This window comes from Glossina fuscipes, unplaced genomic scaffold, assembly GCF_014805625.2.
Source record: "Glossina fuscipes isolate IAEA_lab_2018 unplaced genomic scaffold, Yale_Gfus_2 26, whole genome shotgun sequence".
In the NCBI taxonomy this organism is placed as follows: Eukaryota; Metazoa; Arthropoda; class Insecta; order Diptera; family Glossinidae; genus Glossina; species Glossina fuscipes.
Genome location: NW_023998421.1, coordinates 5,722,953 through 5,738,941, shown reverse-complemented (window position 1 = coordinate 5,738,941; position 15,989 = coordinate 5,722,953). Strand labels below are relative to the sequence as shown.

The window sequence follows — 15,989 nt, the reverse complement described above, 5'->3', positions numbered from 1 at the left end:
CCTCATGCGTGACTCACGAACTGTCAAGATAAAATCGATTATGTATATGTAAATATGGATGAACATATAGCATGCGTTGCGTTACGCATGGAACCAAATTTCTGTAAAACTTTTAAAATTTCTGCTTGCGTTGTTTTTGACCGACAAAACAGTGACGTATTTAAACAAATCCATATCATATGGTTCGTGTTGTAAGCACGACATGATTGTACAGTGATCATTTACATGTTTGTTAAAAAAATATAAAGAAAAATTAAGTTAAAACATATTGCTATCTATTCTACACAGAAAAAAATTTTATTTGCTCATTTAGTAATTGTACTTTGCTTTATTAACTATCATGTAAACAAACGCTAAGCAGTTTGGCGACGCATGCACACTTTGTGTCCGACTAATTTTGCGTGTGAAATTAAGCGCCGTGTACAACGTATAAAACAAACATTGTGTTTGGCACTTTACCGTAGCAACGCATGTAGTGCTTAACTTTTGCATTGGTAAGTGAACCCAACGATGATCATATGATTATGATGTCGTAAGTGTTTACGTGCTTCTTTCGTAGAAAAATATTAAAATAAATTAAAAATAGCAACGCTCCCACCGGTTTGAACTCAGATCATGTAAGATTTAAAAACTCTAACAGACTTAAAATTTAAACTTTTGCATTTAAATTATTATCTTAATCCAACATCGAAGTCGCAACTTTTTATATCGATAAAAACTCTCAAAAAAAATTACGCTGTTATCCCTATAGTAACTTATTCTTATAATTATTAATAAAAGATTAATCAATCATTAATTTATGTTTTTATAAATTAAAAGTTAATTAAATTTCAATACTAACCCAATAAAATTATCAATTTGTTACTAAAAACAATTATCTACAAATTTACTGATAAATTAATAATGAAGATTTATAGTCTTCTCGTCTTTTAATATAAAATGGTAAAGCAGTGTAAGAAAGTCTGTTAAAATGCAAAGCCGTCGGCAATCTTCGCTGTCTTTCTTCTTCTTTTTTTTTTGGTGGAATCACTTCTTTATTAGTGGCAACTTTGATAAATAAAAGAGATTAATAAAAAATAGCAAAACGAAACATTCTCTTTTTATCAGCAAATACAGAAATTTCACAAAAAAACATAAATGGAAAAAATTTGTTAAAATATTGCAAATAATTATAAAGAACGTAATACTTAAGTAAATAAAAGTGACTTTACTCTATAGAAAAATTTTGCATTTAAAATAAAAGTGTAAAACAAAAATAATAAAATGGTGAGTAATTTACTGCCCTGTTGGAATTAGGTTTTCTTTTGCTTTTTAAATGAATATGCACAAGTAATTAGGGAGGTGCCTAATTGTAATAATTTTTATAATTGGCGAGCTTCACTGTTTTGATTTCTTTTTTAGTCTGAACTACAAATGGACTGCGCATTAGATTTAATGCGTCGGCTGCCGCCTCAACAAATCGAAAAGAACCTAAGTGACCTTATTGATTTGGCACCAGACTTATGTGAGGATCTGTTGTCCTCCGTCGATCAACCCCTTAAAATAGCTAAGGATAAGGAGCACGGTAAAGATTATCTCTTGTGCGATTATAATCGTGATGGTGATTCGTATAGATCACCGTGGTCCAACACTTATTATCCACCTTTGGAAGATGGTCAGATGCCTTCGGAACGTTTGCGTAAATTGGAAATTGAAGCCAATCATGCCTTCGATCAGTATCGTGAAATGTATTACGAAGGGGGTGTATCATCTGTATATTTATGGGATTTAGACCATGGATTCGCTGCCGTAATACTAATTAAGGTAAATATAAATTTTTTTATATCAATTATATGTATCAAAAATATACGTTCATCTCCCCTTGTACGTCTCTTGAATAGTTTTATACAATTTTTATAGGCGTGGAATTCGATTTTACCCTATTTTCAAAAATAAAAAGAATATTCTCTTTCCATATATATTCATACAAGCGCTTTGCTTGAAATATAATATATAATCTTTTTTATATAAATGTATCAAAAATATTCTTAATTAAGAAAGCCGGTGATGGTAGCAAAAAAATCCGAGGTTGCTGGGATTCTATACATGTTGTGGAAGTACAAGAAAAGCCTACTGGTCGAGCGGCACATTACAAACTGACTTCTACTGCTATGCTCTGGCTGCAAACCAATAAACAAGGCTCTGGCACCATGAACTTGGGTGGCTCTCTTACCCGTCAAACTGAACAAGATGCTAATGTTAGCGAATCCTCGCCGCATATTGCCAACATTGGTCGAATGGTCGAAGAAATGGAGAATAAAATACGTAATACTCTGAATGAGATTTATTTTGGTAAGACCAAGGACATAGTCAATGGTTTACGCAGCACTCAACCATTGGCTGATCAGCGACAACAAGTGGCCATGACTCACGATTTGGCTGCTGCCATACTGAGGCGTAATGTCAAGCCAGAATCGAACTGAAAAGGCTTTAAAAGTCACAAACAGTATTGGAAAGGGAAGGGGAAGATTAACTAACAGCTGGGCAAACGAAATATTAAAGATTTCTGTATTCTTTTTTTTTTTTTTTTGTTTACCTCTCTGCTTTTTTTTTTTAAAGAGATAACAATGCCTAGTTATTAAATAATTATTAGTGTTAAAATCAAAAATAAAATAAAAAATGTAATTAGATTTATTAAAACTAATTGCTGCATTTGTTTTTTCAGTTATTCTTGATAGAAATGTTTTTAAGAAAATAGAAAAAGTTAAGGCTTTTTTTAAAAATTTTTTGTTTTATTTTTCTTGTCATAAAATTCGTTTTCATTTAATTAAGAAAATTTATATTTTAAACATTTTTATTTTTTAAAAGTATATTGCAATTCTAATATATGTGAAAAAATAGTGATTTTATTTTTTAATTTTTAACACATATGTATGTAATTGTACGTATGTATGTAGCAAGGGATGTAGGTACCTTAAATATTATTAAATATTAGCTTAACATAAATATTTTTTATTGTTTTCAGTGTCTATCAATTAATTTTTTTCATAAGCACGTATGGAAAACATATGTAGATAATTATATACAATAGTACAAATTTAAGGGGGGAAAATGCCAGTTCGCAGATATTATTATATTTCTACAAACAATAAATGAAAGTTAATTTAATTGGATTAGCATAGGAAGAATGACAATGGAGAGGAGAATGGGATTGAAATAAACACATATACAGAAGGGAAAGCAATTAACAAAAAAAAAAAAAAAAAAAAACAAAATTAGGAACAATGCCTTCACTTATGTTAGAGTCCAGATATTTATTGACCAGCAATGTTTAAAAATGAAGGAAAACTTTCTAAAATAAATACTACATGAAATAAAATTTAAATATTTCTCAAGCGAAGATTCACAAAATTGAACGAAAACTCAACAATTCTTTCTTTGGCTTAACAAATCAGAACTGTAGTCGTCGTTTATTGCATTTTGGAAACTTCAAATTTTGTATTCATAACTTCTTCGTCTGAATCAAGCACAGGCAAAGCAGGATCGGACATGGCCGATGGTATATTTTCTTCCACCCAGCGCAAATCATCCTCTTCATTCGTGGTATTTTTTGGAGCATTAGGCGGAGTTTTCGCGCCATTACTATTTGCATGACTGCTACGCATTTTAACGCCATAAGCATCGGCAACAAACTGATCTTCTGTTGATTTAATAAAATAAATTAATCTATTAAATTAACCACTTGTCAATATAAATATATTAAATTTAGAAATTTTTCCTGAAATATTTAATGAACACAAAAAGAAAAAGCAAAATCGTTTTTATAAGTTTAAAAATCATCTAAAACAAAGACGAAATTTAGTTCCTTTCTCAGACCCTACACCCCTTAGTACAAGGGTACAATCGGTTCCACAAGCTTTACTGAAAATGGTGCGGATCGGTTCACTTTTTCGATCACTTAATCTAGAACACCTTTTGAAAAACTGGATTAAACGAAGTGTAGAGTATTTAATGGTGGTCCACGGTTCACTATAGCGCGTTTACTTGTCTTATAATGAAAACATAACGGAACTGAAGGCAATATTTTTCATTAATTCATTTTTAAGCTAGTGCTGTAATCGTAACATTCTACAGAAAGAAATGCAAGCATTTATCGTATTTTTGCGGAGATCAGTAATGATTCGTCAAACTCTATTGCAAAACACTGCCCAACATGTTCAAATGTTAAGCATGTTTGCACTTTGATTAAATAATAATGATAAACTTTTCAAATTGCTTCCAAGTGAGGAAAGTACTTGTTTGTTGGGAATATTGTAACTTAATAGTTTCTCAAAATTTACATGTGGTTCCAGGCGAATCGTAGCATTTCGCGGTTTTATTTTAAAAGAAATGGTGGGCAAGTCTGATTTTTTCCGTTTTTATAAAGGTACTATCCAAGTAGAAATGTATAGAAAAAAGCATAACGATGTTATGTTGATATTGTGACAGGATCAGCAGAAGGGATGAAGAAGATGTATTTATTTATGGTCGGAAGAAGTGTGATCGTATTTGATGATGAGTTTATTGCGCTGCATATGCTTGCGCCTGTCACCTTTTGAAGAGCGTTTGGCATAAGTTAAATAAAACAAACCCGCAAACACGCTTCCTATTTCTTATCGAAAGCGTAAGCCAAAGTGCTTTTTTCGAACTGTGTATGAAATTCAAAAACACCATTAGCCTGTTAAAGGAACCTATACAGCTGTTCGTAAATAATAAAAACAGCTTGTTCGAGGCATTTTGTTATAATAATAAAATGGAATGTTCAAGCCTACATCTGCCTGTTATAAAATATATTTCGTTAAACTTTGAAAGAAATTTAATAATAAAAAAAAAAAGTTGTTCAATATCAATAGAAAATAATTTCTTTCGTATTTCCTCTTACCTTCATCATCTTCGTCTTCTGGGTTGTCAAGCAATGGCGTAAAAGCATAACGTTGATTATTATTGGTAGGCCGCCAAAGTATCATAATAACCAATAGGAGTACTGAGAAAAGTATATGCCAAAAAGCTGTTTCGAACCATATAAAACGCCAACCCTTTTACAATACGAAACAATTATCAAAAATATTGATAACAATTTAAGAAATTAAACTTACCGGTGTACAGTACTCCTTCTTATTATAGCGCATGGAATAAAACATAAAAGCAGTCGAAGCTATAACCGAAAATATCAAAGTATTCGTAAAATGACGATATAGAGATAGTTTCACCATATTCCTATAAACCGATACGCGAAATTATTAGCAAGGTTATTATTGTAATAGAATCAAGATTTAGCATACCTTCGTAAACGTAACGTCCTTGTAGTTTGCACCAGTGAAGTAAAAATCCAATAACAAATACCGCTATCAACAAATGCTAATGGAATATTAGCGACTAACAATTCGCTACGTTTAGTTTTTGCATGCATGACACGTAAATAACTTTCAACGCAAGCTAGAATAAGATATAAGGTTCCGACACCTACTACGCGATGTAGCATGGGACCCAAACGTGGCCTGCAATTTTACAAATCAGTGAAGCACTTAAAAACAAATACAAATTTTTATGGTAACTTACTTAACTATGCCGAAACCTAAGCTCATTATAATAACTAACATGCGCGCCAATGTACGTTTTGCGCAAGATACAAATTCAGCAGCCATCTCAGCCCCGGGCACCACCACACCTGTGCTGTTTAAGTTATGATAGTAAGCATAAAAGAAAGCTTTTTCTAACATGCCCAACAATATAACGCCACCAATCCAAAATTGTATACGTAGCAAATCACGCCATTGCAAAAACGATACGATTAACCAAATTATGCCATAGACAACGTAAACGAGACACATGATGCCATAAAACTGTAAGAATAAGATTCGACTTTTATTAAGAGATAATAAAAAAAGAGCGGAGAATGCTAGGATATACTTTATTCATGGGTAACTCACCGGCAACAAAGGATACTCTATGGCTGGTATATAACCATAAGGACCAACTATCTCAATATGGGTCGAAGCTGAATACTCTATAGGATTACTGTCTTTCGTTTCAATTTTTATCGTTAATACGTAAATGCCATCATGTGGCACTATAAACAAGGGTTTTGAAGTGGGCTGCAAAAGGGAAAAATTTTTAAATTTTATAGCTTGATAATACAAAAGCTGAACCAGCTTAGAAATTCATTTAAATTATGAACAACGACTTTACTTATTTTAATGTCAATGTGTGCATGAATAATGAAACGATGATTCATGGATGGATATCATAACATACAACAGTAATTAAATCTTATTACTCACTGACAACGGATGCTTCGCATTCTTGTATGGGTTTATTCTGGAGTTAATACTCATATCCTTTGACTTAATGCCCTCTGGCATTTCCAATACAATCATATGGTCAGGACATTTAGCATCTTCCGTTCCTTTAAAGAACAAATCGGAAGTTTTGTTGGTGTGTTCCAACTGATTTTGATAGGATATATAGGACTGCTTTAACTGCCAACGAAAAAAGTTATTGAATGTAAAAAAAAAAAAAAAAAACCGTTGGTTACAAAGAACTTACTTCTGGATCATATGAGCACTCAACCTCTAATACAGAATAGGTAATTAATATATCTATGTCTTCATTGTTTCTGGTATTACATTCAACTGCAAGTTAAAAAGATATTAAATCAATATTTGTTCATTTAATTTTAAACAAGGCTTACTTTTCACGTAGATTTTTGAGTTCGCTAGCACGGCTTTATTATCTCTTATAACGTTAGCATTCTACAACGAGACGTTAAAATTATATCAGTAGCAAAAGCAGTAAAGTTACTTTTTCGCAGCTTTATTTAGGAATTACCGGTGATAATGCACCGATTGTTATGCCTGGATCTGATAGCGCTCGTACTGCAATTATATTATTTGCCAGAATTAAAATAAAAGCCGCACAATTCCATATAACGAAGAACCTAAATTTTACCATTTTTCCACCAAAATAATGCAATATTATTATTTTCCACAAATGCTATACTAAGTTGATAAATAATGTCGTGAGCTCTTAAGTTCCGTTGGCATTGCCTCATCCAAAAATTTCTGCACTTATCGCAAATGAAATAGAATACAATGATTGGCAGTAAAGAATTTTATGAAATTTTTTAGAGTTATACTTCTTATGTGCGGGATTGTTTCTCCGAAAAATTGTCTAAGCGAAATATAAGGATTTTTGCGGTTACATAAAATTGGAAAGTTTAATAGTAATGTTAATTATTAAAAATATTTAATGTTAAAATAAGTGGTACCAAATACGCTGCAGGGAAAAGAATTTTTGCAACTGCATTAACTTAGTATTAAAATTCAGCAAACTTTTGAAAACGTTATTATCAAGAACTTTCATGTACGAAGTTTATACAAAATCCTTGGGAGATGGGGTTTGCATCTCCACAATTATTTCCATTAGCTATGCGGCGCTTACAAATATCCTGATAAACATAATACTTGTGGGCTATTTAAAAAAATTTATTCAATGTGTTATATTTTACTAATGAAAATAGATTAGTATCTTCAGTTTCTTTCTTTATTATTTTTGACCTCAACCATTTCCAAACTAGAAAGCTGAACAAAATTTGCATATGTCACGCCAATTTTTTGAAATTAGTTCTTAATATTCAAAAATTTGCATTGTTCTTAGATCAAATCCAATTCCGTTGCGTTACTATATCCAACGGTTATCGACGACCTTATAATACAAAAAATTTCTTCGTATATCACTTCTTAATTTGCAAGAGCCCACTCTCGGGAATTAGCTCAATAGACATCCTAACAACATTTACAGAGCAAGATTGGCAAAATTAATGGTTATATCAAGGTAAGGATATATTCTAATTCTCCAATTTTTTACAGCCAAAGAAAGGGCCCAATTTTTGTTCCTTTATCTTGTCTAAAAATTTTTCATTACTTTAAAACATTTTTGTGAAAACGCTGCAATAATAGCTCACAGTAAATTAAGTTGCATATGCAAATTTAAAAGCGAACAGCTGTTAGCTCAAATTGATACTAATATGAAAAACAGCTGTCAATTCAGATATAAATATACTCTTCGGGAAAAAACACCAAATTAAATAAAAATGCTAAGAAAAGTAAATTTACTAGAAATTTATTAAAACATTTTTGCTAAACAAATTATTAAAATTTACAGTTCACGCCTCTTTTGCGAAAAAAACCTAAGCAATTACCAATTGCTTATTTATGCAATACTACGCGAAATATCAGTGACTCAAGAGCTCTTTTCGTTAAGGATTTGTACGAACCAGACTATTTGGAGGTTCGAAAAATAAGCAAACATAAATTTTTATATTAGAATGAGATTCTCTACTATTTTCAGAGCCTTAAGCCGAAATTTCCGCAACTTGAAAATTTAAATGTTCAAATCAAAGGCTATGACTACCCGATCTTGGAGAGCTATCAGCGTTATCTTCATAAGGTAGCTGAATATCTCGACATAGACGTCGCTGATTGGTAATTATAATGATAGATAATTTTCATTTTCGCTTAGATATAATTATCAAACCTTTTCGTTTTAGTTATGCTTTGCCACCACAACACATGACAGTGCAACGTTTGCGTCCAAATTCTACTGCAGTCGATGCTGAATATCGTTTAACAGTTTATGAGCGCAATCTGCATTTGGAAGATGTCAGCGCTCCCATCTACCCACTATTTCTACGTATTGCTCAGGCAGCGTTACCTGAAGGCGTAGAGTTGTCTATACAGGAACATACAAAAGATGATGAGGAAAGACGTTACGTACCTGATCGCGATCTCTTGGAACTCAAGGCCGAGCTGGAAAGAATACAAAGTGGTACAGCCAAAAAGAAATAACACTATATTCTGGACTATTCGTATTTATTTAACAAACATATTGTACTTTTATACATTGTGTGGATAAAGTTCTACATTTTCAAAATATTTATCTACTATGAGTAACTACTAAACTAATTAAAGCTGTGAGTTAAGGACGGCAATTGTTAATTATTATAATTAAATTGGAAGACGTTGCAAATTATTAGATTGTTTTATAAAGAATTTCGTTAGCCTTTGTGTTAAACTACACCAAAGTGTACTACTTTTACAGTTGGGAGTTGTGCTGTTGTTGTTGTTGTTGTACTAATTGTTGTGTTAGTAGGTTTAGTAGTGCAGAAAATTTGCTCATCATTTATGTTTGTTCTAAGCATGGCTGATGTTCTTGCTATTTCAGCTAAATTTTTAATACAAATTTTTATATTTTTCTTTTTAAGTTTTAATTTCAAATACCTGTTGGCAGAGGATTGAAATCCTTTAAGTAGTCATCATTGGGATGGCAAAGCGGTAAACTGTCGGCCAACTCTTTTTTAGGATTAGTGTAATTGCGGGAAGGGGTTGGAGGAGGTCTAGCATAAGCATTCCGTTTCATTATCAATGTTTTCTCTTTGCGGGGTATCTCCTGCAATGGAACAGACGCCTTTAAACTGATAGTAATTGAAAGTGAATACTTCTCGTAAGATAAAACAATAGATTCATTTTGATAGAGTAATTTCTGTACAAAAACTGATACGATGCATGCTAAAAGAATCGTAAAGCTATAACAACTTAGGAATCTTTCGCTTGTGATTGAGTCAGTTAAATCAATTTCACACAAGATACTTTTTACAAAAGTTTGTACATTTTTGGAGCCAAATGCTAGATGAATATCTGCTAAAGTATAGATTTTTTTTGCTTAAAGTAAATTCTTCCCAACTTTTGAATATCCTTATCTATTTTCCAACATTTAATTTATAGGATTCAACTAAAAAAAAAAGTATATTCTGTTGCAATACGCAACAGACGCACGGACATACATTCAACCTGTTTGGAAAGTAGCATTAATCGAGAAGCTCAACGATACTTCGAGTGCATACTTCTGGACAAACAACATAATAGTTAGCAAATTCCTTATATTCCTTATATTGGTAACATTCACAAAATACAGTAAACTTACTGGTACAACAGCCACTTGGACGGTGTCGGAAAATTTCACTTTATTTTTTTCGCCTGTAACATTTTTGTTGCCTTCTTTAATGCCATTCAAGAGACTACTGGACTGAGTTAGAACAGATGAATTACTGCCACCGTTTTGGTTCATCGAGCCGTTAGCTAAAATCGAAGCTGACGGTTTTTTACTAAGCAACGATTTTTGATATTCTTCATTGGAATTACTGTGGGCGGCTAAAGAAGCAATTGGCGTAGGTGGTATGTGACCTGATACGAGGGGATGTTGAAAAAATCTTGGTTGGTACGAGGGTATAGTTAGAATCGGCAATTGTTGCGGTTGCTGATAATTGCGATGGGTGGCTAAAGCAGCTTGGTCGGCAACGATTACTGGAGTAGCTATGTGCAGGTAACCGGCGGGCAGGTGATTTGGAATATTGTTTACATTGGGTCTAATTACTATGTTATTTGGCGGTGATTGCAGATAAGGTGAACTTGTATTAATCGAAAGGGTACAGTCCGCTGACCTTTGCTTGAACGTGGCACTGTCTGTAAGAAGAAAGCAGAAATTTATTACATTACCCATTATGTCTTCGCTATTTATCTACCATTACTATTTCCGTTCGTTTGCTGTGTCTCATTTCCCTTTATTGTTGAGCTAACAAGATTACTAGCCAAGGCTGCGCCTGAGGTAGTAGTTATTAATGTTGAGTTCAATGTTACTTGTTTTTTATCTGGCACAGGAGGAGGTGGAGCTCTTTGGCGTTCCTCGGTTTGCTGTTTACCATTGTCAGGACTTCGTAATTCCGGTTTGGGTATATTTATTTTTATAGTTTCAGCACTAAACACCTTCGACTTGAAAGAAGGCAGAGGTGGAATGTAACTTTTCAAAAATTTTTGATGCTGTAGTTGTTGCTGTTGCAATTTACTATTTGGAGCAATATCTGAAATCGAAGACTGAGAACACGCCGATTCTGAGCGATAGTCACCGGCTATACTTAGATTCCCATTGGCCCGATCCTCTTCGTGCAAGATAGCTGCCGCTTGACTAAAAGCGGCAGTAGAGAATTCTATAAGGTTTGAATCCGTTTTAGTTAAATTATAAAGATCCATGAATAGATCATAATCTTCAATATCCTGGGCTACTTCAAAGGCTTCAACGAAGAAATTACGCCTGAAAAAAAATAATGTAAAAAAGCATATCTTTAACTATAAAAGTATTATCTTCTCACCGCAGAAGATAAAAGAAAAATCTTCTTTTTAAATCAAAGACCTGGTCACTAAATTCATCTTTGGTTTCTTCACTCAATGCGTCTGTAAACGTTTTCAAAGCCTTACCCATCAATTCTATTGTTTTACTCTTTTTCGGATCGGCGCGATAAAAAACATAATTCGCTATTTTATGCAATGAGATCAGGCACATGGCTCCGTAAGTTTCCCAGTTTAAGGCATTCATTAAATTAACTGCCTTCTCCAATTGATTTAGGGATAAGTATTTGCCTAATATAACATCGGCAGTTAAGCCGGAATTGTGTATGTCACCGCGTATACCTGCACCAGCGAAGAATCTTAAGCAGCCCAAAGGACCATTATCGTAAAGCAGAATAAGGAAGCAATCTGTGGTCGCGTATTTATGATTAGGATGCTGCCCCAACTCCGGTTTTTTACTAAATGATATTTGCAGCAAAGTTGGTTGATGAATGAAATAATACGATAAATCCAAAAGACTTGCTGGAGTAACATCGTCGCTTTGCAATTGACTGCCGATAGGGGTTAATGCCAGATCGAAACATTGAAATTGTGAGCGGGTATTAGCTATCATAACTAGGCTGGAATCACTATGCCATGAGCATTGTGTAGGTATCTAAAATTTATAAAATTGAAAATAAAAACAAAAAAACCCATAATTTTCAAATTTCTGAGTTTTGGCACTTACAATGTCAATTTGCGCTATCGATTTTGTGGTTTGCAAAACCAAATCATGCAAACATATACTCCGTCCAGCACTACCTAAAAACAATTTCTCTTGATCGGGACTGAAACCAAAACAAGTGATTTGCGTATCCATTGGTATGGAAGATAAGGGGCCGCGTTGCATTTTCCCCACAACTATGTCGTATGTACATATTTCCGCTGAAATTTCACCTTTCCGCGATATTTTCTGCTCTAATGTCAAGATTTGATTAGCTGTGGTACGCACGAAATCCACTTGTAACGGATCATTTTCAGACCAACAATAGGCAAAGAAATCCAATTGATTTCTAGACGAAAAATCTAGTATAAATATGATAGATTTTAATGAAAAAACATCAAAGTTTACCCTTTCAATTTAAAAACATGTATGTTAGCGCGATCTTGATCTCGTATTGTTGGTCGCCAAGGAAATACTTCGTTTTGAGATGATTTAGTCCATATAAGAAACATATCTGCATTATTGTTAACGCTTAAATTTCTCGCTAGTTTTCTTTCCGCTACTCCCGGTATTAAAGCATGAAAAATTTTCGGTTCCATATTTGAGATTTTCTCCGGCCCTTGTGGCCTTATATTGGGCTTGTGTAAATGAACAACTGTTATTTGATTGGTATTGTACGCCAATACTATATGGGAGCGACTGAAAAATGCTATAAATCGAAGTGTAAAGTTAATTAATACAAACAGCAATTAGGTTTTATTACGGCGAAAAAAAAAACAATTTTATTTTATAATCAGGGCAGCTACAAGATATTATATGTTAACTGATTATGCATTTAACGGATATACGGCGCTCAGGAGCGTAGCTTGCTCTATAGTCTTTTTTATAAACATATGCATTCCTGCATATATGTATTAGATTGTTTGGAAAATAGCTTACTTTTTTTTTACTAAAAATAAAATATCAAAGAGTTTTGTACGATCATGAACGCTTGAAATAGAGAAATTCAATTTCATAGCGATCTCGATATTCGCCGGTTTGCATCTTTTTAACGGCCTTTGTTTTATCATAATTAGCTTCAACTGGCTTTCCAGAACGTGATATATCTTCAATGAAACGAACGAAAAATAACCAGTTGTGGCACCATACCAGCTCTATACCCATCCACAATTTTTTTTTTGCTTGAATAGTATTTTCACCTTTTTAATAACAGCAAATAAGAAATCCGTCGTGACCGAATCTTTTACACTCATCACCTTGATCCTAAAAAACGACTAAAAAACGAAGAACTAAATTTTCATGTTCTGTAAAATGGAGTGTGCGCGGTTAATTTTCTCTACTTTCAAAGTAAAAGTTTTTGCCATATAGGCATGAAGGAGTTGGAAGCGCGTGCTTTGAAAACTTTGCGCCTTTTCTAATTTTCTTCACTAATTTGTAGGCGAAAGTTTTGTCTCCGTGGGAAAACGTTTACTCCAGATAGTCGACAGTCTGGTTGACAGACAGATTTGACAGACCAACAGGCGGACATGTTTAGTTGAATTTCAGATTTGAAACTGAAATGACCTTTCGAACAACCCCTTATTACTGAATTTTCGATCTCGTTTGCAAAATGAAGCTTAAAATCTTGAGAAAAGAATTTAAAAAAAAATATTTAAATTTCTAACTCTACTTACGACTTAACAAAAATTATCCAAATATATAAAAAAATGCGAATATATTAATAATATCAGAGAATTTACAAACACAAATATGTGCAAAAATATGCAAAAGGGGGGCTACGCAACCTTCCTAATATGCCTCTGCCTGCGTCACTGTTACTTTGAAATTTTTCACAAAGGGGTTTATGTGAATTTATGTATGTACATGATATGTAACGACATGATTTGTTTGCGGCTAATTACTAACAAGTGTAAGTTTAATGTAAAGTGTTCCATTTTTCCTTTTTCTTGTAAATCGCTTGTAATCATGATTTTACTCGACAATGCCACTTACCGTCAGTTACGATATCAGCAGCTAATTTGCCAACCAAGTATTTTTCATAGACCATGCGTAGTATATCTCCTGTAAAGCTATCTATGCAGATATGGGCGATAATACCATTGGAGAAAAGTAATAGTACTTGCGCAGCATCACTCCAATGAATGTGAGCGACTTTATGATTGCGCATCAAATCCTCTAAACGTTTTATATTATCCTTTAAACGGCCGGTGGACTTGCGTGAGTTCTTCAATACCGCCAAACCATTACGACGCTCAGTATAATCGCGCTTAGATTCCGCGATCAGATCATGTTGCGTATTTTGCCATTCACGATTGCGTGTATACCGAAAGGCTCCATAATCACTTTTTTTTATTCGTATATCCTCACGTAGAGACCAAAAATGGCATTCACTCAATAGTGTTAACATTTTTTTTTTTTTTTTAATTAAACTACAGATTTCTCTTCGCACTTTGAATGCAGTTTACTTCCTCTATGTATTTACACTTTGATTAAAATCGTTTAAAACGAATATAACAGACAAGCATATATAATTGCTTTATAATACGTAGGTAGGTGTATATTTATATTGCACTTTTATTTAATTAATTTATGCAAGTAACGGTTTATTATGTTAAACGCGTTTGTAATTTTTCTTTACCTGGAACTTCGTTTCTACTTTATATACTATGTACTTTATCACGTTGTTCCAAAGCCTTACAAGTACAATGAATCCATAATCATCACTAACAATGGATTACAATCGCTGCACTCACAAAATTGGACCGTAAAGTTTGCAAAGTTTGCACTTCTGCGCATTGGAATTTCTATGCATTTCTTCATACTTATTCGTACTTTGATGGGCTTTTCTATGTGTTGGCCTTTTGCACTTTATTCATTAATCACTTGTTTTTTGTCCGCTCTTTTAAGATATTTGTGTAGTTGCAAATCATATTTTCTTGCCTTTTATATTAATAAATCGAGGTTTTTCTTAAAAAAAACAAAAATATTGTAAGATTTCTTCTCGGTTCAAAAGCTTATCTAAATTTGTTAAGACTTTTAACAATAATAAAGAGAATTAGCAAGAATCATTGCTAGCATTGCCAATATTCGATATTTTTTCAGATTTAAATGCATGGGAGATGGAGAGAGAGAACTGCCAACGCAAAAAGATTTAGTAACAAAAACTGTTATTTTAAAAGCAAATAAATTCTATCAACTACAACAATCTTTTTTAAATTTAGTTTACTTTATTAATTAATAATAATAATTATTAATGACAAGAAGCCATCCTGCACCGATATAAACAAGTTATAATCAGAAAGGGTCATGTCTGGTGAATACGCTGGATGTGGCAGAACTTCACATTCGAGCTGCGACGGTGTATTCCAGAAAACTCTTGCAACAGAGACAAAAATTGCAAAAAAATCAAAGCTCTTTTCTTCAAGATTTTCGCACAACTTTTTGCGTAGGTTTACAAGTTACAAACATTTACACATCTACTATAAAAACAAGTAAAACACCGCACTCGGGGAAGGCAGAAAATTGTATCCTATACCCACGTAAAAACAAAGTTTTCATGTAAGCTGTCATATGGAACCAGGCCCAATATGTTATCTTTTGAATTCGCCATGCCGACCTTTGATTTGTAAGCAATTTCATATGTTTTCTTTTGAATTCGGGGTCCAAAGTTTGGTCTCCCTGTTAAAGATTTTATTATTTCATCATAAACGGCACATAAATAAATAAGTACTTTTCATGAGAACCCTTATATCGTCTGGCAGACATTTAGGAATCAATTTGCTGCAATTGATTCTGATATCAATTGCATCATCGGTCCGATTGAACTCATTTTCAATAGGGTTCGTCCTTGAGTCAAAATACGTCAATGTACTACATTTTGTTAAAATATATCAAAAATTGCAAGCTGTACGTTGAATATGAAATTGTGTCAATCTTAGGTCTTTTTGGGTCTCTATGTAGTATGTATTCGTAGAGAAGCCCTGATAAGCGATAGTTTCCTAATAAAATTTTCCCAATAGAAACGAAACGAACGAAATCCATATAATGGATTTATGGTCCCACGCTAACCCAACACTCTAAATTTTATA

The 15,989-nt window shown here is 33.2% G+C and overlaps 4 protein-coding genes across 7 annotated transcripts; 2 read left to right on the top strand and 2 right to left on the bottom strand.

The window, feature by feature from the left end:
* The first annotated feature begins 1,225 nt into the window (after nucleotides 1-1,225).
* LOC119635363 (F-actin-capping protein subunit beta) lies at nucleotides 1,226-2,573 on the top strand. The gene is made up of 3 exons (XM_038030157.1): nucleotides 1,226-1,266; nucleotides 1,402-1,803; nucleotides 2,037-2,573. Exons 1-3 carry the CDS (start codon nucleotides 1,264-1,266, stop codon nucleotides 2,460-2,462), a joined length of 831 nt encoding a protein of 276 aa, XP_037886085.1. The 5' UTR covers nucleotides 1,226-1,263; the 3' UTR covers nucleotides 2,463-2,573.
* Nucleotides 2,574-3,264: 691 nt separating this feature from the next.
* LOC119635278 (transmembrane protein 87A) lies at nucleotides 3,265-7,016 on the bottom strand. The gene is made up of 10 exons (XM_038030009.1): nucleotides 6,847-7,016; nucleotides 6,710-6,770; nucleotides 6,565-6,650; nucleotides 6,300-6,497; nucleotides 5,949-6,113; nucleotides 5,578-5,861; nucleotides 5,301-5,516; nucleotides 5,115-5,235; nucleotides 4,901-5,054; nucleotides 3,265-3,679 (listed from the first exon to the last, which is right to left on the bottom strand). The coding sequence occupies exons 1-10, from the start codon at nucleotides 6,967-6,969 to the stop codon at nucleotides 3,450-3,452; spliced, it is 1,638 nt and encodes a 545-aa protein (XP_037885937.1). The 5' UTR covers nucleotides 6,970-7,016; the 3' UTR covers nucleotides 3,265-3,449.
* A 1,026-nt stretch (nucleotides 7,017-8,042) lies between these two features.
* Nucleotides 8,043-8,952, top strand: LOC119635391 (39S ribosomal protein L48, mitochondrial). The gene is made up of 4 exons (XM_038030199.1): nucleotides 8,043-8,122; nucleotides 8,182-8,307; nucleotides 8,368-8,501; nucleotides 8,567-8,952. Exons 1-4 carry the CDS (start codon nucleotides 8,111-8,113, stop codon nucleotides 8,862-8,864), a joined length of 570 nt encoding a protein of 189 aa, XP_037886127.1. The 5' UTR covers nucleotides 8,043-8,110; the 3' UTR covers nucleotides 8,865-8,952.
* On the bottom strand, nucleotides 8,746-14,832 carry LOC119635390 (WD repeat-containing and planar cell polarity effector protein fritz). 4 transcript variants are annotated; one of them, XM_038030198.1, is made up of 8 exons: nucleotides 13,894-14,831; nucleotides 12,310-12,610; nucleotides 11,926-12,250; nucleotides 11,222-11,853; nucleotides 10,598-11,163; nucleotides 10,000-10,538; nucleotides 9,297-9,483; nucleotides 8,746-8,825 (listed from the first exon to the last, which is right to left on the bottom strand). In XM_038030198.1, the coding sequence occupies exons 1-8, from the start codon at nucleotides 14,306-14,308 to the stop codon at nucleotides 8,815-8,817; spliced, it is 2,976 nt and encodes a 991-aa protein (XP_037886126.1). In that variant the 5' UTR covers nucleotides 14,309-14,831; the 3' UTR covers nucleotides 8,746-8,814. The 4 variants fall into 4 exon arrangements, with proteins under 4 accessions (XP_037886126.1, XP_037886124.1, XP_037886123.1 ...); XM_038030196.1 differs by lacking the exon at nucleotides 8,746-8,825 and adding an exon at nucleotides 9,000-9,240 and having other exon boundaries at nucleotides 10,604-11,163; nucleotides 13,894-14,832; XM_038030195.1 differs by lacking the exon at nucleotides 8,746-8,825 and adding an exon at nucleotides 9,000-9,240.
* Between the last annotated feature and the right edge of the window lie 1,157 nt (nucleotides 14,833-15,989).